At 47.7% G+C, this 18822-nt stretch overlaps 4 protein-coding genes and 1 long non-coding RNA gene across 5 annotated transcripts; 3 read left to right on the top strand and 2 right to left on the bottom strand.

The window, feature by feature from the left end:
• Window positions 1-309: 309 nt before the first annotated feature.
• On the bottom strand, window positions 310-1529 carry LOC120966604 (uncharacterized). The gene is made up of 2 exons (XR_012188123.1): window positions 1098-1529; window positions 310-769 (listed from the first exon to the last, which is right to left on the bottom strand). It is a non-coding gene; the product is annotated as an uncharacterized lncRNA (long non-coding RNA).
• Window positions 1530-5193: 3664 nt separating this feature from the next.
• LOC109750099 (putative ripening-related protein 5) lies at window positions 5194-5520 on the top strand. The gene has a single exon (XM_020309056.1). It carries the CDS (start codon window positions 5194-5196, stop codon window positions 5518-5520), a length of 327 nt encoding a protein of 108 aa, XP_020164645.1.
• A 933-nt stretch (window positions 5521-6453) lies between these two features.
• Window positions 6454-11420, bottom strand: LOC109750102 (uncharacterized). Its single transcript, XM_020309059.3, has 9 exons — window positions 11149-11420; window positions 9237-9326; window positions 9022-9088; window positions 7737-8663; window positions 7523-7635; window positions 7312-7422; window positions 7071-7204; window positions 6881-6932; window positions 6454-6781 (listed from the first exon to the last, which is right to left on the bottom strand). The coding sequence occupies exons 4-9, from the start codon at window positions 7777-7779 to the stop codon at window positions 6725-6727; spliced, it is 510 nt and encodes a 169-aa protein (XP_020164648.1). The 5' UTR covers window positions 7780-8663; window positions 9022-9088; window positions 9237-9326; window positions 11149-11420; the 3' UTR covers window positions 6454-6724.
• Window positions 11421-11614: 194 nt separating this feature from the next.
• Window positions 11615-15396, top strand: LOC109750101 (serine--tRNA ligase, cytoplasmic). Its single transcript, XM_020309057.4, has 10 exons — window positions 11615-11886; window positions 11964-12034; window positions 12134-12295; window positions 12646-12751; window positions 13595-13788; window positions 14160-14263; window positions 14343-14526; window positions 14616-14795; window positions 14888-15115; window positions 15196-15396. The coding sequence occupies exons 1-10, from the start codon at window positions 11754-11756 to the stop codon at window positions 15208-15210; spliced, it is 1377 nt and encodes a 458-aa protein (XP_020164646.1). The 5' UTR covers window positions 11615-11753; the 3' UTR covers window positions 15211-15396.
• A 1773-nt stretch (window positions 15397-17169) lies between these two features.
• Window positions 17170-18822, top strand: LOC109750104 (alpha-amylase type B isozyme-like). Its single transcript, XM_020309061.4, has 3 exons — window positions 17170-17297; window positions 17381-18325; window positions 18435-18822. Exons 1-3 carry the CDS (start codon window positions 17211-17213, stop codon window positions 18684-18686), a joined length of 1284 nt encoding a protein of 427 aa, XP_020164650.1. The 5' UTR covers window positions 17170-17210; the 3' UTR covers window positions 18687-18822.

The raw sequence follows: 18822 nt of genomic DNA, 5'->3' as shown, positions 1-18822 counted from the left end.
CTAAACAAGTTACAAACTTGCCACAACATTGTTTCAATCTAGCTGCATACAAGGAAGCTAAGAAAGGCAGAGCAGGGCCTCCAGTTTGATGTTGAACAAGTCTTTTTTGTATCAGGAGTCATGTCATGTAATATATATGTTTAAGGAGTCTTTTTTGTATCAGGAGTAGGGCCTCTAGTTGCAGTCATGTAATATCTGTACTGCCAACCAACTATATATCAGGATTTTCACATACTATTTTGTTCTGGATTGAACACCAACTATATATCAGAATTGTCACATACATAGATCCTGATTGTTTTCATAACATACATTCAGGGCAAATTCTTAATTTTGCATAACATTACACAGTACAAATTCTGCATGTTTTCATAGTACAACATACATTCAGGACATCAACTTCTCCAGCATACATTCTGAATCTTGCTTAACAGCATGCATAATTGAGTCATTCACAAACTAATTTTTTTATGATGTAAATCATTTCCAAAAGAAGGAAATGGCAAAATAGAACAGCAACCACAAGGCAGAACTGCAGATTCTGAATCTTCTTCTTCAGGACAGCAACTTCTCCATGATGCTTGACTTCCAAATCACACACATACGCATCCAACATCTTGTTCTTCGACAAGCTGGCGTTGAGCAAGCCATTTTCATTCCTCAGTTGATCCTTCAGTCGATACACAACATCGCGCAAATCACCAAGCAACATGCTCACAAATGGACTGTGCGGATCATCATGCCAAAGAAAATATCTGCAGTCGACTCCCTGGGTTCACAAGATCAGAAGCAACAGATTAACATGTGCACACGCAGAGAATTCAGATATACATCATCATTTTATAATTCAGAATTGGTAACTACATGACTAGTACTACAGCCCCAAAACTGGGAGGAAATACTACTATTTTTTCAGTGCATACTAATTTCCAAAAAATTACTTGCTCCTACAGACTCGAGGCTACTTGCCCCTGCATACTAATTTTTCAGTACTACAACCCCAAAACTGGGACAAAGATTTTTCAGTCCATTCATTCAGTGCATACTTGCTTCTACATACTCGAGGCTAATAGCATAACAAGCGAAAGAAAAAATACCAATGCTTTGCCGCAGTTGTAGTACCTCCTCCCTGGGTTCTTCGGGCTCCATGAGATCCATCTCGGGGCTTTCATGTCACAGCGGCAATACTGCGGTGGCTCTTACTCCATTGGGCCATGTCAGTACGGAACCGGCGACTGCGACGGCGCCTGCGTGCCCTTGCTTCCGCTGGCCGACACCCGACTCGTGGAGGAGATCCCTGAAGACGCCATTGCTTGGTTGACGGCGAAAGGCGAGAGGCGAGGCGGGGCGAGGCGCCGGCGACTGGCGAGGCGGGGCGAGAGGCGAGGCGGCGCGGGGCGCCGGCGAAAGGCGAGAGGAGAGGCGGGGCGGGGCGCCGGCGACTCGCGAGAGGAGAGGTGAGGTGGGGATTTTCTCGGCGTGAGAGACAAAGGGGAACAGAGGACGGAGGAGAAGCAAGGGGGCAACTGGCTAATGGGACCCACTCAAAGTTTTTTTGCCCTGTCAGCACCTAATTGGCATCACGGGAGACAAAACCGCTCAAGATTTGATTGAAACCACTAAAGGGTGCTATTAACCAGGTTTTAGTAATTTGAGGGTGTGATTTGTCCCGGTTTTCAGTTAGGGGGGTATGTATCCCAACGATTGGATTTGAGGGTGATTTGTATACTTCTTTCTTCCTTTTTTTCCCAGGCCCAATAAAAAGTAACGGCCCAAGCGTTAACGGAAGAACATAGCCCAAGCCCGTGAGCGAAAGAACATTCTAATAAGGAATTTTGACGAAATCTTTAGTGCGTACCCCAAATTAGTACCACCTCGTTTATCGAAATCACTAATTAAGGAGTACTCGTTGCAAGGAACACCCCACTTTCCCTGGTCGCGACAAGTGGCGCACATGCAGCGCGCCACTTGTCGCAACCTGGGAGTTTTCCCTTTTTTCGTAGATCCGTTTATTCAAAACGTTTTATCTCTTAAACCGTGCGTCCAAATCTCGAATCGTTTTCACCATTGGATTCCTCGCGTCGAGATCTTCAAAACTAGATCCCATGTTGATAGATTTTGACGAACTTTCTTTTTCACGAAAAAACCGGACGAAAAAAACCGGGCGAAAAAACCGAACCGGGAGCATGTTTTTTCCCTTTCCGAAAGAGGCACGCCCGTGCCTCTCGCGAAATCACAACCGTGCCTCTCGTGGAAGCAAAACCATGACTTTCGTGGAAGGAAAAAAAACAGAAAACGCGTTTTTTTTTTCGTTTCCGAGTGGCATGGCCGTGACTCTCGTCAAAGCACAACCGTGCCTCTCGCGAAAGCAAAACCGTGACTCTCGCGAAAAAAAACAGAAAACGTGTATTTTTTCCCTTTCCGAGAGGCACGGCCGTGACTTTCGCGTAAGCACAACCGTGCCTCTCGCGGAAGCAAAACCATGACTCTCACGAAAGAAAAAAAAGCAGAAAACACGTTTTTGTTTTTCCCTTTTCGAGAGGCACGGCCGTGACTCTCGCGAAAGCACAACCGTGCCTCTCGCGGAAGCAAAACCGTGACTCTCGCGAAAGGAAAAAAACAAAAAACGCGTTTTTTTTCCGTTTCCGAAAGGCACGGCCGTGACTCTCGCTAAAGCACAACCATGCCTCTCGCGGAAGAAAACCCGTGACTTTCGCGAAAGGGAAAAACGCGTTTTTTCACGCAAAAATTTTTTTTCAAAATTTTTTTGATCGAAAAGCTAAAAAAGACCGGGGGAAAACCAAAACGTCAAAAAAACCCGGAAAAAAACCGTTTAAAAAGCCGAAAACGCGTGCGGAAAAATAAAAAAAATCCAAAGGGAGCGTCCAGAGCGCGACACGTGGCGAATGGATGAGAGCGCGCCAAGTGGCGCTGATCGTTGCGAGGCTCCCGAAGGAGCGCTCGTTAACTAGTTGCTCCCCTCGTTTATACTACTATTTTGTCCATACAAATCGTGAAAGCGTATTATGACATGAGAAAAAAGCGTATTGTGACGGTGAACCCACGGAGTCAATCCGTGCTTTATTATTACTAGGAGATATGCATGTGTGTTGCTACAGAAGAAAATGTCACATAATTGTAAGCCCATAAGTATGCATCAACCCCTCCCCCACCCCAAGCAGGTCCACACCTTCTACTTCAACACAAAGCACTCAATGGCCTAGGCTCGAATCATCTCTCCTTCTCGGTTTCTCCTTCTTTTCCGGTCACCTCAAATGCGAATAAAAGCAAAGCCCAAATCAATCTTCCATCTTATTTGAATGTTTTTTCTGCATCAAACTTAAAAAGAAATCTGCCCGTGAATTTATGCATCAAACTTGCAAGTTTGTAAAGTTTGAGCATATTTGATGTCATGAAGTTTCAGATTTATTTCACCAAAAAAATGAAGTTTCAGATTTTATTTAATATTTGTTTTCTATCTTTTGAAGTTACTGTTCATGAGGGTGTAGGGACACCCTGAGCTAAAAACCAATCTCTACAAACTCACCAGCCGTTTTTGAGGACGGGCGTATGTATATCAAACCTGCATGATTTACACCATTGCATACATCAGGAGATACGTACTGTGTGTATGCAGAGACAAAAATAAAACAAAAGCAGATGATAAAGCTTCCACCGTCAAGTACTTGCCGTCACCTCCTTGCATACACGTGTAGAGGACAAACCAAAATAGGATGAGATGATGATGAAGTTGTCGTCCACTCCGAGCATGCATGCTCCTAAGGTCAAAGAGACGTCGATCAACACCACGACATAAGCACGCAACGCCATTCTTTCACAAGTACCTGATGGAAGTTTGGGGTTGGAGAGAGTTCCAGCTTGATGGCTGGAGAGGGCACGGTTTTAGCTGCTCCAGTGGTGGCTGTTATCTGCCTCCTCGTCGTGGCACCGGCGAACAGTCTACGGCGGCTCCGTGCCGGCGAGATCGACACGGGCTTACCATAGGATTGTAGGAACATGGCATACCACTACCTCCATCGCTCCACATTGCCTCGCCCTCGGCAGATCGTTGCACAAAGTAGAACTGATCACAACTTTCGACGGAGATTAACAGGCACATCGATATACTATATGTAAACAAACAACTGCATCCAGCATGGATGAGAATCAAGACACTCAGGGGAACTATACGACGTATTTATCTGCCAATATCCATGTAAAACTTGTAGAGGACCACTCGTAGTTGGAGAAGAAGAGCAATAATTGGGCCTCGGAGGTGGCTTTGATTGGCTCGTAGGCGGCCTTTAGTAAGTCGGTTCGGCCAATGCTACTGGCCCTCTGCTCGTCCTCATCTGTTCCCAGGTTCTGGCACTATTTGTCGTCATCATCATCATGCTGGACGTCGATCCTGGGTGAGTGTTCCTCCTCCACATCCAGACCAGCATAGGACGCGATGAATCCACGAAGCGCTCATGGTTCACCACCACCTCTAGTCTGCGGCTCTATACCGATACAGCGCTTGGCCATGGAGCTCGATCGTTCCTTCGCGCACGTTAGGGACCGTGCTTGCCCCGGTTGCAGTCGAGGAAGGATCTGCGCTTGCGGGGACTCGCGACGGCAGTCAAGCCGAGCCGATCGATGAACCCTAGTCTCTGGAGGAAAGAGAAAGGGAGAGATGGATGAGACGCGGTCCGGGAAGAGAGGTTCGGGCAATTTGATCGTGGAGTCAGGTGCCCTAGTTTATATCGACGCAGAGAACCGGGTCTTTCCCGATTGATTGCATGAGTCCGTTACTTATACGATTTGATGATGCAAACACACGAATCTTTTCTGATTAGGCTAGCGGGGCAGGAGCTGAAGGCCCAAGTAGACATGGCCCAGTTGATGGTCGCAGGTCCAGCCGAGCAACACATGAATTTTCTCAGCGGAAAAAGCAGCGGACAAGCAACTTCAGCGGAAATTTAGTACCACCTCGTATTACGATTTTGTCCATACAAATTGTAAAAGCGTATTATGACATGAGAAGAAAGCGTATTGTGACGGCGCGTATTATGACACGAGAAGAAAGCGTATTGTGACGGTGAACCTGACAAAGTCAATACGTGCTTTATTATTATTAGGGAGAGACTACATGTATTTTGCAAATATTAAAAAAAAAATAGCACGTGCAATAGGCCGCACTAACTACTGTCCATGCCCAGTGAGGGTACTTATTATAACATATTTAGGCTAGCTACTCCTCCGCTCGCCGCCCATCTCCGCGGTCACGTGTGTCGTCCTCACAGTCAACGGCTTCGGCAAGGCAAGGATGGAGGCTTCCCGTCCGAGTGCGACAGCACGTACCACGACGACTCAGAGATGGTCGTCGCGCTCTCCATCGGCTGGTTCAGCGGCATGTCCCGCTGCGGCCGCAGCATCAAGATCACCGTGAAGGGTGGCAGCTCATCCGTGTACGCCAAGGTGGTGGACGAGTGCGACTCCGTCCATGGTTGCGACGCCGAGCACAACTACGAGGAGTGATGCGCCTACAACGGTCGTGGACGCTTCGCCGGCGGTGTGGGATGCCCTGGGCCTCGACCAGAACATCGGTTTGCAGGATGTTACCTCGTCTGACGAGTGATCAGTTAGTTTGACCATATGGATATTCGTGCTCCCACTAAGTATTTATTTTATATTTTTTGTTCCTTCTAAAGTTTATCATTATTCCTGTAGTTCTATTTTGATCCAAATATTTTTTTTATCGATGGTTGTTCAAGAGTGAGATTCTCGTGTTTCATTAAATTCATTTTGAACCCACAAGCTCAGGTCTATTATATATTCTTACCCCCTGTGTAAAAAGAAGGTAAGAGTGTCCCATATTAAAATTTGCTCACAAAAAGATACGCAAGACTGATTTGATGTAGGCGTTTTTAAAGTGGACATAAGATTTGTCTTAAGGCTTCTAAAGTCGACCTTGGCGAGTTTTATACATTAAAAAAGGTGGGCCTTAAGCTAAAAAAAGCAAAGACCGAGTCCATAGCACGTAGCAGACAATTGCTTCTCTTCCACTCTACATGTGAATTGCCTCCCAATACACGACCTAAACTGCCTCTTGGGTCGCTTGAGGGCGACTACGGAGGCCGCCGCCACTCCTAGAGGCCTTCACCACCGCTTCCCTCCCTCACGTGTTGAAGGAGGTCCTCGGGTGAGTTCTCAAAAAAAAGGAGGCCCTATGGCTAAGCCCCACAGCGGAGGGCGACGGCAAGGACGTGCGCTGCCTCACCTTGGTGCCTCCAACTCGTCCCTTAGATCCAAGGTCCCGCAACCGCCATCTGCTCTCCGGCTACTCACACTCGTCGTTGCCAATGCAGAGGCCATGTGTGTTCATTGTTTTTGTATCCACATAATACTTTGTTTTGAGTCAATAAAATTCACCCTTTGTCAAAGAAGAAGAAGAATACATCTAACAACATGTTTCACCAAAATCTACCTTTCAAAGAAGGAGTTAGAATCATGTCGATCGTGCAAAGAAATGTAAGACTTTTGCGTGTTCTCGAAAAAAGAAATCTTGTCAACCGTGCTACAGAAAATGACTTCAACAAGACGGATGGAGCTCAATTACTTCTATTACTATGTTGTGGAGACTATGATAATGATACATCTTTTACATACTCTTCGATCGCTTCATGCGTTCTTTAACCCCTAACAAGACATTATGGAGACAACCCATATGAATCTGCCGCGGTTACATTGTTACCCAGTATACTTCTGGAGTAGTAGTGCTTCGACCATTCAGCAACATCTTTCATAAGAAGGAAAAGAGAGACCTTGTGTGAGTATTTAATTAAATAAACAATGGTATATACAAAAATTAACCAGAATATAATGTGTGCTTGCGTACCTTATAAGATACACTGATGAAGACAGTAGGCCATCCAGCATATGGCAGGTAGCTGTTAGCATTGGACAAAACACAAAAATTAACAATGCAAAGACATCAATCAATTGAAACGGTAGAGCGAGGTATATATACAACCATATTAACACGCGTCCAAAATCAATAGTAGACGCATGATAAGAGAACAACCCACCCTGCAACCCGTCCAATAATGTCATGCGGTTGAAGCCAAAGCTGCCCGCTCGCATAGAGAAATCGGTCATCCACTAAATTGTTGTCTCCTTTGGTGAGTATTCGGATTTCTCCAGTATCTCGATTCTCGTGAACCTAGAATAATTTGAGAAGATTATTTTCAAGGCAAGCAAAATATGGCATGTAAACTTTTAGTGATTTGATTGGTGTGTAGCAAGAGATACTAGAGGGCTTGCTGTTACCTTGATCACACGATGGACAACTGGATGTTCAAAGCCATCAACCTTGAAAAGAATGATCTCTCCTAAGCGGAAAGGTTCATTGCTCATGTTGTGCACAAACACCATATCGCCCTGCAAAATAAGCACATATCCCATGCATGCATCTATCAATATGTCGATCGAAATCAAAGGGGGCGACAAACTGAAGCCCACATTTTAAAAAAAATTGTACCTTTTTAATTCCGGGCTCCATACTTTCTGATAAAACCGCCATCGCCGGTGTCTTGACACCCGTCACTAGCATTATTCCCTCGGGCACCAGCACCAACAATGCAACGACCATAACTGCATTCCAAATTTAATTAAAAATTCTCCAAGAAGAAGAACAGATAGAAGCAAAATATCAACGCTGAAGAACACTGAAAAGAAGAGGCCTGTATATGTACCGAGGAAGGTGACGGATTGGGTGAGCACATGCCGGATCTTCATAGCCTCCTCTCGGCTGTACGATGGAGAAAACAAAAACTTGTTTTCTAATCGATTCTAATATGTTTCCAGCGAACGTTCAGCCTTGCTTTGCAGCTAGGTAGGTAGGTTATGAATATATAGGCAAAGCTGCGCGGAGTACTCGACGAGTACTCACTCGATACGAATCGGTGACGGACACCAACGATCACCACACGTACGGGATTCGGTTTCCGTGTCCGACTCCGACCATGCAATGGAATCATATACGGTGTCCGTACATACGTGCGGTTTGCAACTGATTTATCCCGTGGGTTTATCATTAATTACGTGCGCGTGGTAATTACACCACTATCACGTGCCTGGCGAATAGCTGTGAAGGTCTTGCCATTTGTTCAAGGTGCCTGAGCTTGCCAAATGCCCATGGGGCGACGGTATTGTACGCCAGGTTGATGAAGTTGTTGACTCATATGAGAACAGCAGTGGACGGCACGACGGCCAGGTTCCAACAATGAAACGGCCAGGTCGATATACATACACCTCGCGTACGCTTCATGTCAGTTCAAGCACAGTTGAGCCTAAGCATTTGAAGAACAAGTTCTGGATGCAGCCGCAAAGCTCAAAATCATGGAGCTGGAGATCCACCCCGCGAAAAAGGAGAAGCAGAGAGAGAAACTTGGTGTCTCTGGCCTATTCCTTCAGCAGGCAATCCTGGAAGCCCGGCTCCCGCTCTTCCCGGTTGAGGTTTCTGCTGATGGGCACGATCTCGTTCATGCGCGGCACATTCAATCTGTTGGGAGATCCATGTAAAGTGTCATATACACTCATTGCAGATGGATAACATGGAAGTGGTCCATAACGAGAGCGCAGCAGAACACATAGCAATTTGTTCTCCCATCTGTGCAAATCTGAAAGAAAAACTTGCATAAGCTTATACATATGAGGAATCTTCGAACAGGCCAAGCAATTGTCCAGTGGCACTCTAGCATCAAGAGCATAATCCTTGATCCAGATTAGGAGTAAAAATAAATTGATTATTAAGGTAACTTGGGCATGGAGACGCAAGATTGAAATGGCGAATAATAAGTAACATGAAAGGAAAGAAAGGCTGCTTTCTTTATAGACGAGAGATGCCTTTCCTACCAACAAATAAATTTGTATGACTGTTTGGACACACTGTATCCCTTTTAACATGCCACTAAAAGAAATTACGACATTGTTTTCACCAGTATAGATTATAGGTTAGAGACTTAGAGTAGCACAAACCTGAAAGGCAAAGCATTGAGACATTCCACTGATAGAGAGTAGTCCCTTCATCCGGCATATGTCAGCACTGCGTTCATGAGGAGAATCAATTGTGAGATGTTTGTTCCGATATATACAACCCCATCATGTGCAGGGCCATAAATAAATACCTAGAGATTCATCTTGGCTATCTTGAGAAAATATATAAATGCATGCCAGACAATTTTAAATCTGACCTTTTTACTTTTAGAGATCCATCTCCCCTTCGCAAAAAATGCTTACGGAGGAAACACCAGGGTCATGGGTGTGATCATGCTCATGATGGTCTGCAAGAAGCAAACAACATTGAGTTCACTTCTTGTTATGACAGCATTACCACGACTTAAGATATGGCATATTACGTATACTGCATTTAAGTGAAACATCAAAAACTGTCTGTTAGAGTACGTAATGGGCCTGGGCTGGCGGTATAGCCCGTTAGTCTTAGGGTGAACTAGAGATAAGGGTCGCTTGCTTAGGGTCAAGTAAACCTCTCTATATAAGGGGAGGAGATGTATCAATCTAATCAAGCAAGAATTAAGAAGGAAATCCCTTCCCTCTTGCCCGGCCGTGGGCAAAAAGGCCCCCGGCCGGCCCTCTCGCACCCTCCTTCTAGCATCACCATAACAATTTGGTATCAGCTAGCTTCGGTTCGATCATGTCTTCACCGCCGCCAACCCCGTCTCTTCCGCTGCCGGTCACCTCGTCGCCTCCGACGACCACCACAACCGTCGCCCCGCTCCTGCCCGCGCCGGGATCCTCCGTCGCGCCCGCCCCCGCCGTCGTCACCCCGGAGGAGGTGTCCGGGGCGCTGCGGGACCTAACCCAGGCGGTCCAGGAGATCCGACTGTTCTTGGCCGGGTCCTACGGGCCGCACCCGGCGGCCTCCGCCGCGCTCGCCGGGTCGCACCCGGCTGCGCCGCCCATCGCCGCCACCACACCAGGCGGCCTCCGCCGCGCTTGCCGGGCCGCTCCTGGCGGCCTCCGCCGCGCCCGGCGCTCCGCCGCAGCCACCACCGGTCAGCTCCGGCCCCGCATCGACCGCGCCGGCGGGAGTCCCGATCCAGCAGATCAAGTTTCCGCCGTCGCCATCATCGCTTCCCCAGGGCGTCCCCATCCAGCAGATCAAGTTCCCGCCATCGCCGTCACCGCTTCCGGCTTGGATCACTACCCGCCACGTGTTGGCGGCGGTGAGGCTGCAGGCTGCTGCGCGCGGCCTCCTAGCGCGTCGGTGTGTGCGGGAGATGCGTGGTCTGCAGCTGCCGCTCCCATCTCTCCTTTCTGAACAGCATCCAAGGCTCCAAGCAGATTGACAAAGTACATTTCTTAATTTAGGATTTTCATTCCAAGTAACTATGAAGTTTTTCCTATGTTTCCAGGCTCCCTCTATCAACAATAGAGATCCCTTTACTCATGAATCCAGAGCCATGCAGAAATATATAGTCATGTGTTTGGAAAAATCATGGCATGGGCGCCCTTTGTACAAGGTTATTATTGTAACACAGAATCTACATGAGCATCAGCAATTATAGTCTTTTCACAAACAGTAGGTTGTCATTAAGTATAACTGTACAAAGTAAAATGTATTTGAAAATGGATAGACAGTTTCCTTTTTCAAGGGCCGCCGTCTGGGCATCCACGTGATAACGGAAAGAAAAGTGCTTCTAAAAAATGATCATTGAGACACGAAACTATTTTACACGAGTTTCAATGCTTCATAATTTGATGGTAATCACATTTATGGTGATGGTCATGGTCATGGTGATGCCCATGCCATGCTCATCATCATCATCATCAAGGCAAAAACATAAGAAAAAACAATTTTTATGCATTGCTGGTCCACCCTCCTGCCCGGGCCCGCGCCTCCGCCTCTCCCCTCCCTGCCCGGGCCCATGCCTCCCACCTCTCCCCCCGCCCCTCTCACACCTGCGCCCTGCTAACCCTATGCACATCCTAACCTATGCTCCTAGTCCTAAGCGCTCTACTTCTCTTCTACTGCTACTTCGTGATGACTCTGCTGCTGCCGAGCTAAATAAACCGGTGAGAATCAACATAAATTCGCGATGTGGGACTAAAAAGACTCATCAGGTGGCCGGAGTTCTGTCTTACCCGACTGGCCGCCGTCCTCCCGCTCCACCCACCCCCTTCCGGCCATCGCTGGTGCACCGCGCGGGAAGAAGGGGCACACGCCGACGCCTGGCCTCCATCTTCCTCCCCATCTCAGGCGGCCGCCGGCGCAAAGCTCCGGCCACCGCCTGCCCGACCGCTCGCGCCGACGCCGGTGCATCGAAGCAATCCTCCCGTCCGCGCGCTCGAATCAGGCGAGGGATTGGGAAGGGGGGGACTAGATTACACGGCGGAGCACTCCGGCGAGTGTGATTTGGGGGAGGAGTTGGACGGAGATCGCGATGAGCTTTTTATTTATTTTAGAACTTAGATCGCGATGAACTGGGACTGATGAAAGAGAGAGCACGAGCAGTAAAGTAGGCCTCCGTTGGGACTGTGAGTCTGTATACGGGCCGAAAGGAAGCCCGGCACAAAGCCTCTTAAGGCCAGCCCAGGTCGGGACAGTAAAGAGAGTATACTGGCCCCGACTCGATCTCGGAAGAAAAAATCCGGCCCCGACCCGACCCTCCGCCGCCGCCGCCGCTCGCAGCGCAGCCGCCTCGCCCCCGTCGGCGGAGAAGTTGGCCTAGCCGCGGTCGCACGAGGAGATGCTCGACATTAACCTCTTCCGCAAGGAGAAGGGCGGCGACCCTGAGCTCGTCCGCCAGTCGCAGCGCAGCCGCTTCGCCCCCGTCGAGCTCGTCGACGAGGTCATCGTCCTCGACGAGGCGTGGCGCCAGAGTAAGGCCTCCTCCGCTCCCACCCCAGAACCTTCCAGATCCGCGGAGCCTGACCCCCAGGCTGTATCGTCTCCGCAGGGCAGTTCGAGCTCGACAAGATCCGGCAGGAGCTCAACAAAACCAGCAAGGAGATCGGCAAGCTCAAGGCCGTACGTCCCGCGTCGATTTCCTTTGCTTTTCTTTGGTTTCCTTTTTAGTCCTCGGGGCGCTCTGGATTTGTATGTGACGGCGGGCATGTCGCTTGGCAGAAAAAGCAGGATGCGACGGAGCTGATACAGAGCACGGAGGAGATTAAGAAGAGGCTGGCCGCCAAGGAGACCGAGGTGCAGGAGGCCAAGACCACCCTCGACGCCAAGCTCGTTACCATCGGCAACCTCGTGCATGAATCCGTGCCCATCAGCAACGACGAGGTGCGTTGAAAAGTGCCAACCCCACAATTCCTGGTTCTTCAGACTACCAAGGCAACATTGGTTTTATGACTTTGTGAAAGATACTACTAGGAGTAGCCTTTTTTAGTGATTGTTTGGAACTGCTAGCTCTAATTTAACCCACTTCTCATTCCCCTGTTTCTGCTGTCAGTATTCCTATGACAATTTAGGTAACTATAGTAATACAAGAAACATCACTGCATTACATTGAGTTGGGTTTGGATCTGCTTGTGAGCAACTGGATGTACCTATTCTAAAAATATGAAATGTAGATTTGCTTCACAGAATTGATGTAAAGGCATCTCAAGTTACTTAATAGTTCCTTCTCACAGGCAAACAATGCTATTTTGCGGACATGGGGAGAGAAGAGACTGGAGGAGAAATTGAAGAATCATGTGGATCTTTGCATAATGCTTGACATCGTGTCTTTGGATAAGGGTAAATGCTCAAAAACAATCCTGTGTTGGGCAAATGCTTTCTCACTGTGCTGGCATTAGTTTGGTTCAAGTTTAATTGAAAGTTGAATGCATTTTTTTTACCTGCCTACAGTTGTCGTAATGAAGTGCTTCTTTTGTTTTGCTTGCTGTCATTCTAGAATGGCCGTCTGTGATTCTGTTCTACCTCTCTGTGACACAACAATTTTTGTTCCGAACTTCGGGAGAACCAGCTTACTGACAACTATAGGTTTTGTTTTAGGGTGACAAATATAGGTTTTCTCTTTGACGAATTTTTAATAATCAGCACAGCTCTGCAATTTGTGTGGGTCTTACGTTAAACACTTACCAATAGTATTCTGTGTATTTGACTATAATTTCTGGTTTCAACTAGCAATGCTGTATCACTATCAACAACTGAAATTTCTGGTTTTAAGTAGCAACGTTGAGTCTGTTGTGTTAGCATGTTGGCCCCAGTACTTGGTATCACACAAATCATTATACAATTGCTGTGCTTGATACATAGATGGGATGGGATTGATAGATCCCTGTATTCCTCTGTCTACCATATTATGGAACACCAGATCATCAAATATAGTACTCCGGTACTCTCTTGAACTAAAACCCTGACACTTATTTTGGATGAGAGGGAGTAGCAGAATAGTAACAACTTTTTATGTTTGCATCTACTTGCACTACGTTTAAGCTTATGAAAAAACGTTGTTCATTTGAACTTAAGAAGTTTTTTTCCCCTCATAGCACAAGCTCGCTGGAGTTACTAAATTTGTGGAACCCCTGCTCTATTAAATTTTAAGCTACCTCTCATACTTTGCCCACTCATTCGCAGGTGCTGATGTAGCTGGTGGAAGAGGTTTCTTTTTGAAGGGCGACGGTGTTCTCCTGAACCAGGCGTTGATAAATTTTGGGCTATCATTCCTGGGAAAACGAGAATTTACACCAATGCAAACTCCTTTTTTCATGAGAAAGGAAATCATGGCAAAATGTGCCCAGTTGGCCCAATTTGATGAGGAGCTCTACAAAGTAAGTCCAAAGAGGTGTCCCTTGCATATTCTGGTGTTATTGATTAATTGTATTTTCATTTGTTTCTGTATTTAAAACTAAGGCCATGCTTTCTCGGGGTGTGGTAATGTATTGTCTTGTTAGTTTGCCGCTGTATGTTCACAGCTTCAGTAAGCACCTTCCATTTCCAGTTCTAACTATCTAGCAAGTCTTCACATGTACAGTTCTGGGCAAAGTTCAAAGCACCATTTTTTGTTTATATTCTGTTGGTACACTGGTTCCTCATGATCATTGTTGATTTGAACTAATGATGTTTCAGTAGTATTAGTTTGAGTTTCATTTCATCCAACATGTGTAATAATATGTCCATGACCATTAGTTGCATTTGGCAGGTAACAGGTGACGGAGAGGATAAGTATCTCATAGCAACATCGGAGCAACCGCTATGTGCTTATCATCTAGGTGATCGAATTTATCCTGCAGATTTGCCGATCAGGTGGGTAGTGCCTAATTTTAGGTAGCTTGTCTTTAGTCACTAGACGCAAGTAATTTGATAACAAACTTTGCGTGTTTAGATATGCTGGGTTCTCCACGTGCTTCCGGAAAGAAGCTGGTTCACACGGGAGGGACACAGCTGGCATCTTCAGAGTCCACCAGTTTGAAAAGATCGAGCAGTTCTGCGCCACAGGTCCAAATGACAATGTATCCTGGGAAATGCATGAGGAGATGATTAAGAATGCAGAAGATTTTTATCAGGCGGTAAGTATCTGAAGCTTTGCGAACCTTAAACAACACGGTGTTGATATCCTCGATTGCGCGTTGCTGACTTGTATAAACATTGCTTGCAGATTGGGCTACCATATCAACTAGTTTCGATTGTCTCTTGTGCTCTTAACGATGCAGCAGCTAAGAAGTATGATTTGGAAGCATGGTTCCCTGCATCAAAAACCTTCCGAGAATTAGTATCCTGTTCAAATTGCACAGATTATCAGGCAAGGAGACTTGGAATAGGCTATGGCCAGAAAAAGGTAGGAGTTGCCCTTGTTTAAATGGATGCTTGTGCCTAGTGTGAGTAGATCAAAATGTCTGACCACATGATGTATGTATGTTGAATTGGCAGAATGATGAGCAATCGAAGCAGTTTGTTCATATGTTGAATTCCACGCTGACTGCAACTGAGAGGACCCTTTGTTGTATTCTGGAGAACTACCAGAGGGAGGGTGGTGTTGAAGTGCCAGAGGTGTTGCGGCCGTTCATGCTTGGAATAGATTTCCTTCCTTTCAAGCGGCCTCTTGTTGATAGCAAACAAGCTGCTGCTGACTCCAAACCCAACAAGTCTAAACCAAAGGTATTTTTGCCTTTTCCAGTTTCCGAAGACAGCATTTTAACCCATCCAATAATCTGATCGTTTATTTTGTATTCTGGCAGGGGAATGCGGCTTGAGCTGTAAGGGTAGCAAAATGAAAATTGTTTCCAGGCAGATAATGATGGATCCTTCCTTTTATTAATCTCTGAATCGTCTGTGGCATGGTGATGATTTGGTGTCCCATTTTGGATGTTTGGTTACAAAATATTGCAATCCAGGGCACAGTTTACCACAAAGTATATTAGTGTTTTTCATGACTATTACACCCATTGCACTAATTAATTGCTTATAGAGATTGAAGTAGCGATAACTTGATTTATTTTGGTATTGCAAGCTGACGTGTAAATCGCTCGTTACCTGAGTAGCAGTGGCACTTGTGGGACAGAGATGAAAATGCTAAGATTACCACATGAGCCCTCAGCCTAAGGTGTTCATTGCCTGGTCTTCAATGCTTTGTGACTTGTGAGCCAATTAAAGGTGGCGATAGTTAGGGGGTGATGCCACCGCTCTGTTTGCTCTTTGTTTACATTGGTAATACCGACTTCATATGCGTTAGTTTTTCATTGCTCTTTTGCTCTTGTATCAACTCCTTGGTATGTCAGATGAGCGCTGTTTCTTCATGCTCATGTCTTTTCACTTCTCGACGTTACTGTAACCCTTGATGCATTTTTTGTTTGAGCTGATTCCTTGATGCATTTGGGTAGCCTTCAAACGCGAGAAGGATCTACTTACCCTAGTTACATTTGAATTGATTTACCTATCTATTTCAGAAAAAGAAAACTTGTATTTTGGCACACGGCAAGTTTCTGTCAAAAGTAAACTGAAGCACTAAAGTTGACATGCGCGTCATTAAACTTGCCATAAAAAACGTTCTGAGTTGTAATGTGCTCCTATCTTGTGTGTCACTTATCAGGGTCCTAATTTCCTTCAAACCGAATGAGCCCCTAGAATAACGGTGCAGCGTGACGTCTAGACTCTAAGGGCGTGGTGGCACGCAATTGGCATCTCCAACGGAAACACACTTGCGTTTGTTCAGTTGAGTCAGTTCGATTTGATTTCGCCATGCGATAACGTCTCTGGCCAGCACTTATCATGGCGTTTGCTTATCCCACCCAACGGTTGAGCAAAAAGTGGCACTTCTGGTGAAGGAAGATGTCTCAAAAAAAAAAAAACTTCTGGTGAAGGAATGACGTCGATGGCTGCAGGTTTGCAACTGCATTGGGAAGTCCTCGGGGATATAAAAAGAAGGGATAAAATGGGTGAACAATCTATCTTTCCCAGCCACATACTCGTACCCTCACGAATTGAATGCTCATCGAACGAATGAATGCTCATCGAACGAATGAATGCTCGGATATATGTTGGTCTCTTCGGACCCAAAAAAAGTTCGAACTGGGTACTCACTAGAAAGTTTCTGAACTCGATGCTGGCAGATTTATGTCCAGTTTTACCCGCCTCGAGGAACGCACCTCATCCACCTTATCCAGGAAATTTTGCCAGGAATTTTCTGACCCGGATTTCTGTTTGTTAACCTGAACTACGCAAGTAAGCATCAGTTGCCCGCAGATCTTACGAACTGCTACAGCACTTCTCAACTGACCCCGGCCCCATTTCACTGCGCGGAAGCTGAAATCTTTTCGGTTACAAAACCTTCTCAATTTTCTTGGCCTGATTTACACTGTTCTCGTAGATGATGGTTCGTGATCACACACACTATCTCATTTCCACCGCTAGAAACTAGAAAGGATGGTGTTTATTTTCCCCTAGCTCACCTAGCTAGTTTTGCGTCTGAGTTCTGAGGAATTCTGAAGCTCAGCAGGATAACTGACAGCCGTATTGGCCGGTGCCTTATCATACAAGGCTGGCTCCATCACTCGCCTTTTGAGCTCACCGCACCGGCCGATAACAAACGGAGCATTGAAGTCGAGCGCACCGGAACATGTCCTGCAAGTTGCTCACCGGCATGCATGATGCATCCTGCAGCACACTATAAATACCTGGCCAGAGGCACCAGCTGAATCCATCAGTTCTCCATCCTCCTCTTCCAAAGCACAGCTAACTAGAGCTCAAGATAATCATGGCGAACAAACACCCGTCCCTCTCCCTCTTCCTCCTCCTCCTCGGCCTCTCGTCCAGCTTGGCCTCCGGTCAAGTCCTGTTTCAGGTAAGCATAAGATATTGTCCGCCGGCAAGCGCCGTCTCCGGCTCGTCGGTTTTGGACTGAGTTTTGAGTTGTGCGTGCGGCAGGGTTTCAACTGGGAGTCGTGGAAGCACAATGGCGGATGGTACAACTTCCTGATGGGCAAGGTGGACGACATCGCCGCGGCCGGCGTCACGCACGTCTGGCTGCCCCCGGCGTCGCAGTCCGTCTCCAAGCAAGGGTACATGCCTGGCCGGCTCTACGACCTGGACGCCTCCAAGTACGGCAACAAGGCGCAGCTCAAGTCCCTCATCGGGGCGCTCCACGGCAAGGGCGTCAAGGCCATCGCCGACATCGTCATCAACCACCGCACGGCGGAGCGCAAGGACGGCCGGGGCATCTACTGCATCTTCGAGGGCGGCACCCCCGACGCGCGCCTCGACTGGGGCCCCCACATGATCTGCCGCGACGACCGGCCCTACGCCGACGGCACCGGCAACCCGGACACCGGCGCCGACTTCGGGGCCGCGCCGGACATCGACCATCTCAACCCGCGCGTGCAGAAGGAGCTCGTCGAGTGGCTCAACTGGCTCAGGACCGACGTCGGCTTCGACGGCTGGCGCTTCGACTTCGCCAAGGGCTACTCCGCCGACGTGGCCAAGATCTACATCGACCGCTCCGAGGCCAGCTTCGCCGTGGCCGAGATATGGACGTCGCTCGCGTACGGCGGGGATGGGAAGCCCAACCTCAACCAGGACCCGCACCGGCAGGAGCTGGTGAACTGGGTGAACAAGGTGGGCGGCTCCGGCACGGGCACCACGTTCGACTTCACCACCAAGGGCATCCTCAACGTCGCCGTGGAGGGCGAGCTGTGGCGGCTGCGCGGCACCGACGGCAAGGCGCCGGGCATGATCGGGTGGTGGCCAGCCAAGGCGGTGACCTTCGTCGACAACCATGACACCGGCTCCACGCAGCATATGTGGCCCTTCCCTTCCGACAGTGTCATGCAGGGATACGCGTACATCCTCACGCACCCAGGGACCCCGTGCATCGTGAGTCATCCTACCAGTTCATCGTATCTAAATTGGTCTTCTTCTTTTTTCGTTCATAACAAGAAACCATGCATGACCGAACTGATGAAAAATAATTGTGACTCTTCAGTTCTACGATCATTTCTTCGACTGGGGCATGAAGGACGAGATCTATCGCCTAGTGTCAATCAGGACCCGGCAGGGGATACACAGTGAGAGCAAGCTACAAATCATGGAGGCTGACGCCGACCTTTACCTTGCCGAGATCGACGGCAAGATCATCGTCAAGCTCGGGCCACGATTCGATGTGGGGCACCTCATTCCCGGAGGCTTCAAGGTGGCCGCACACGGCAAAGACTATGCCGTATGGGAGAAAATATAAGAAAATTACCAGAGCAGCTCTGCAAATTAGTCATGTTGTCCACATAGTACGATTTTAGTACTTCCTCCATGTAAAAGTGAGGATGAGGGACGTCCATTGCATTTTTCATAAATAATAATCAATAAGCGTTTTGCTA

The sequence above is a fragment of the Aegilops tauschii genome, chromosome 6 (genome assembly GCF_002575655.3).
Source record: "Aegilops tauschii subsp. strangulata cultivar AL8/78 chromosome 6, Aet v6.0, whole genome shotgun sequence".
Classification (NCBI taxonomy): domain Eukaryota; kingdom Viridiplantae; phylum Streptophyta; class Magnoliopsida; order Poales; family Poaceae; genus Aegilops; species Aegilops tauschii.
This window is presented reverse-complemented; position numbering and strand designations above follow the sequence as displayed.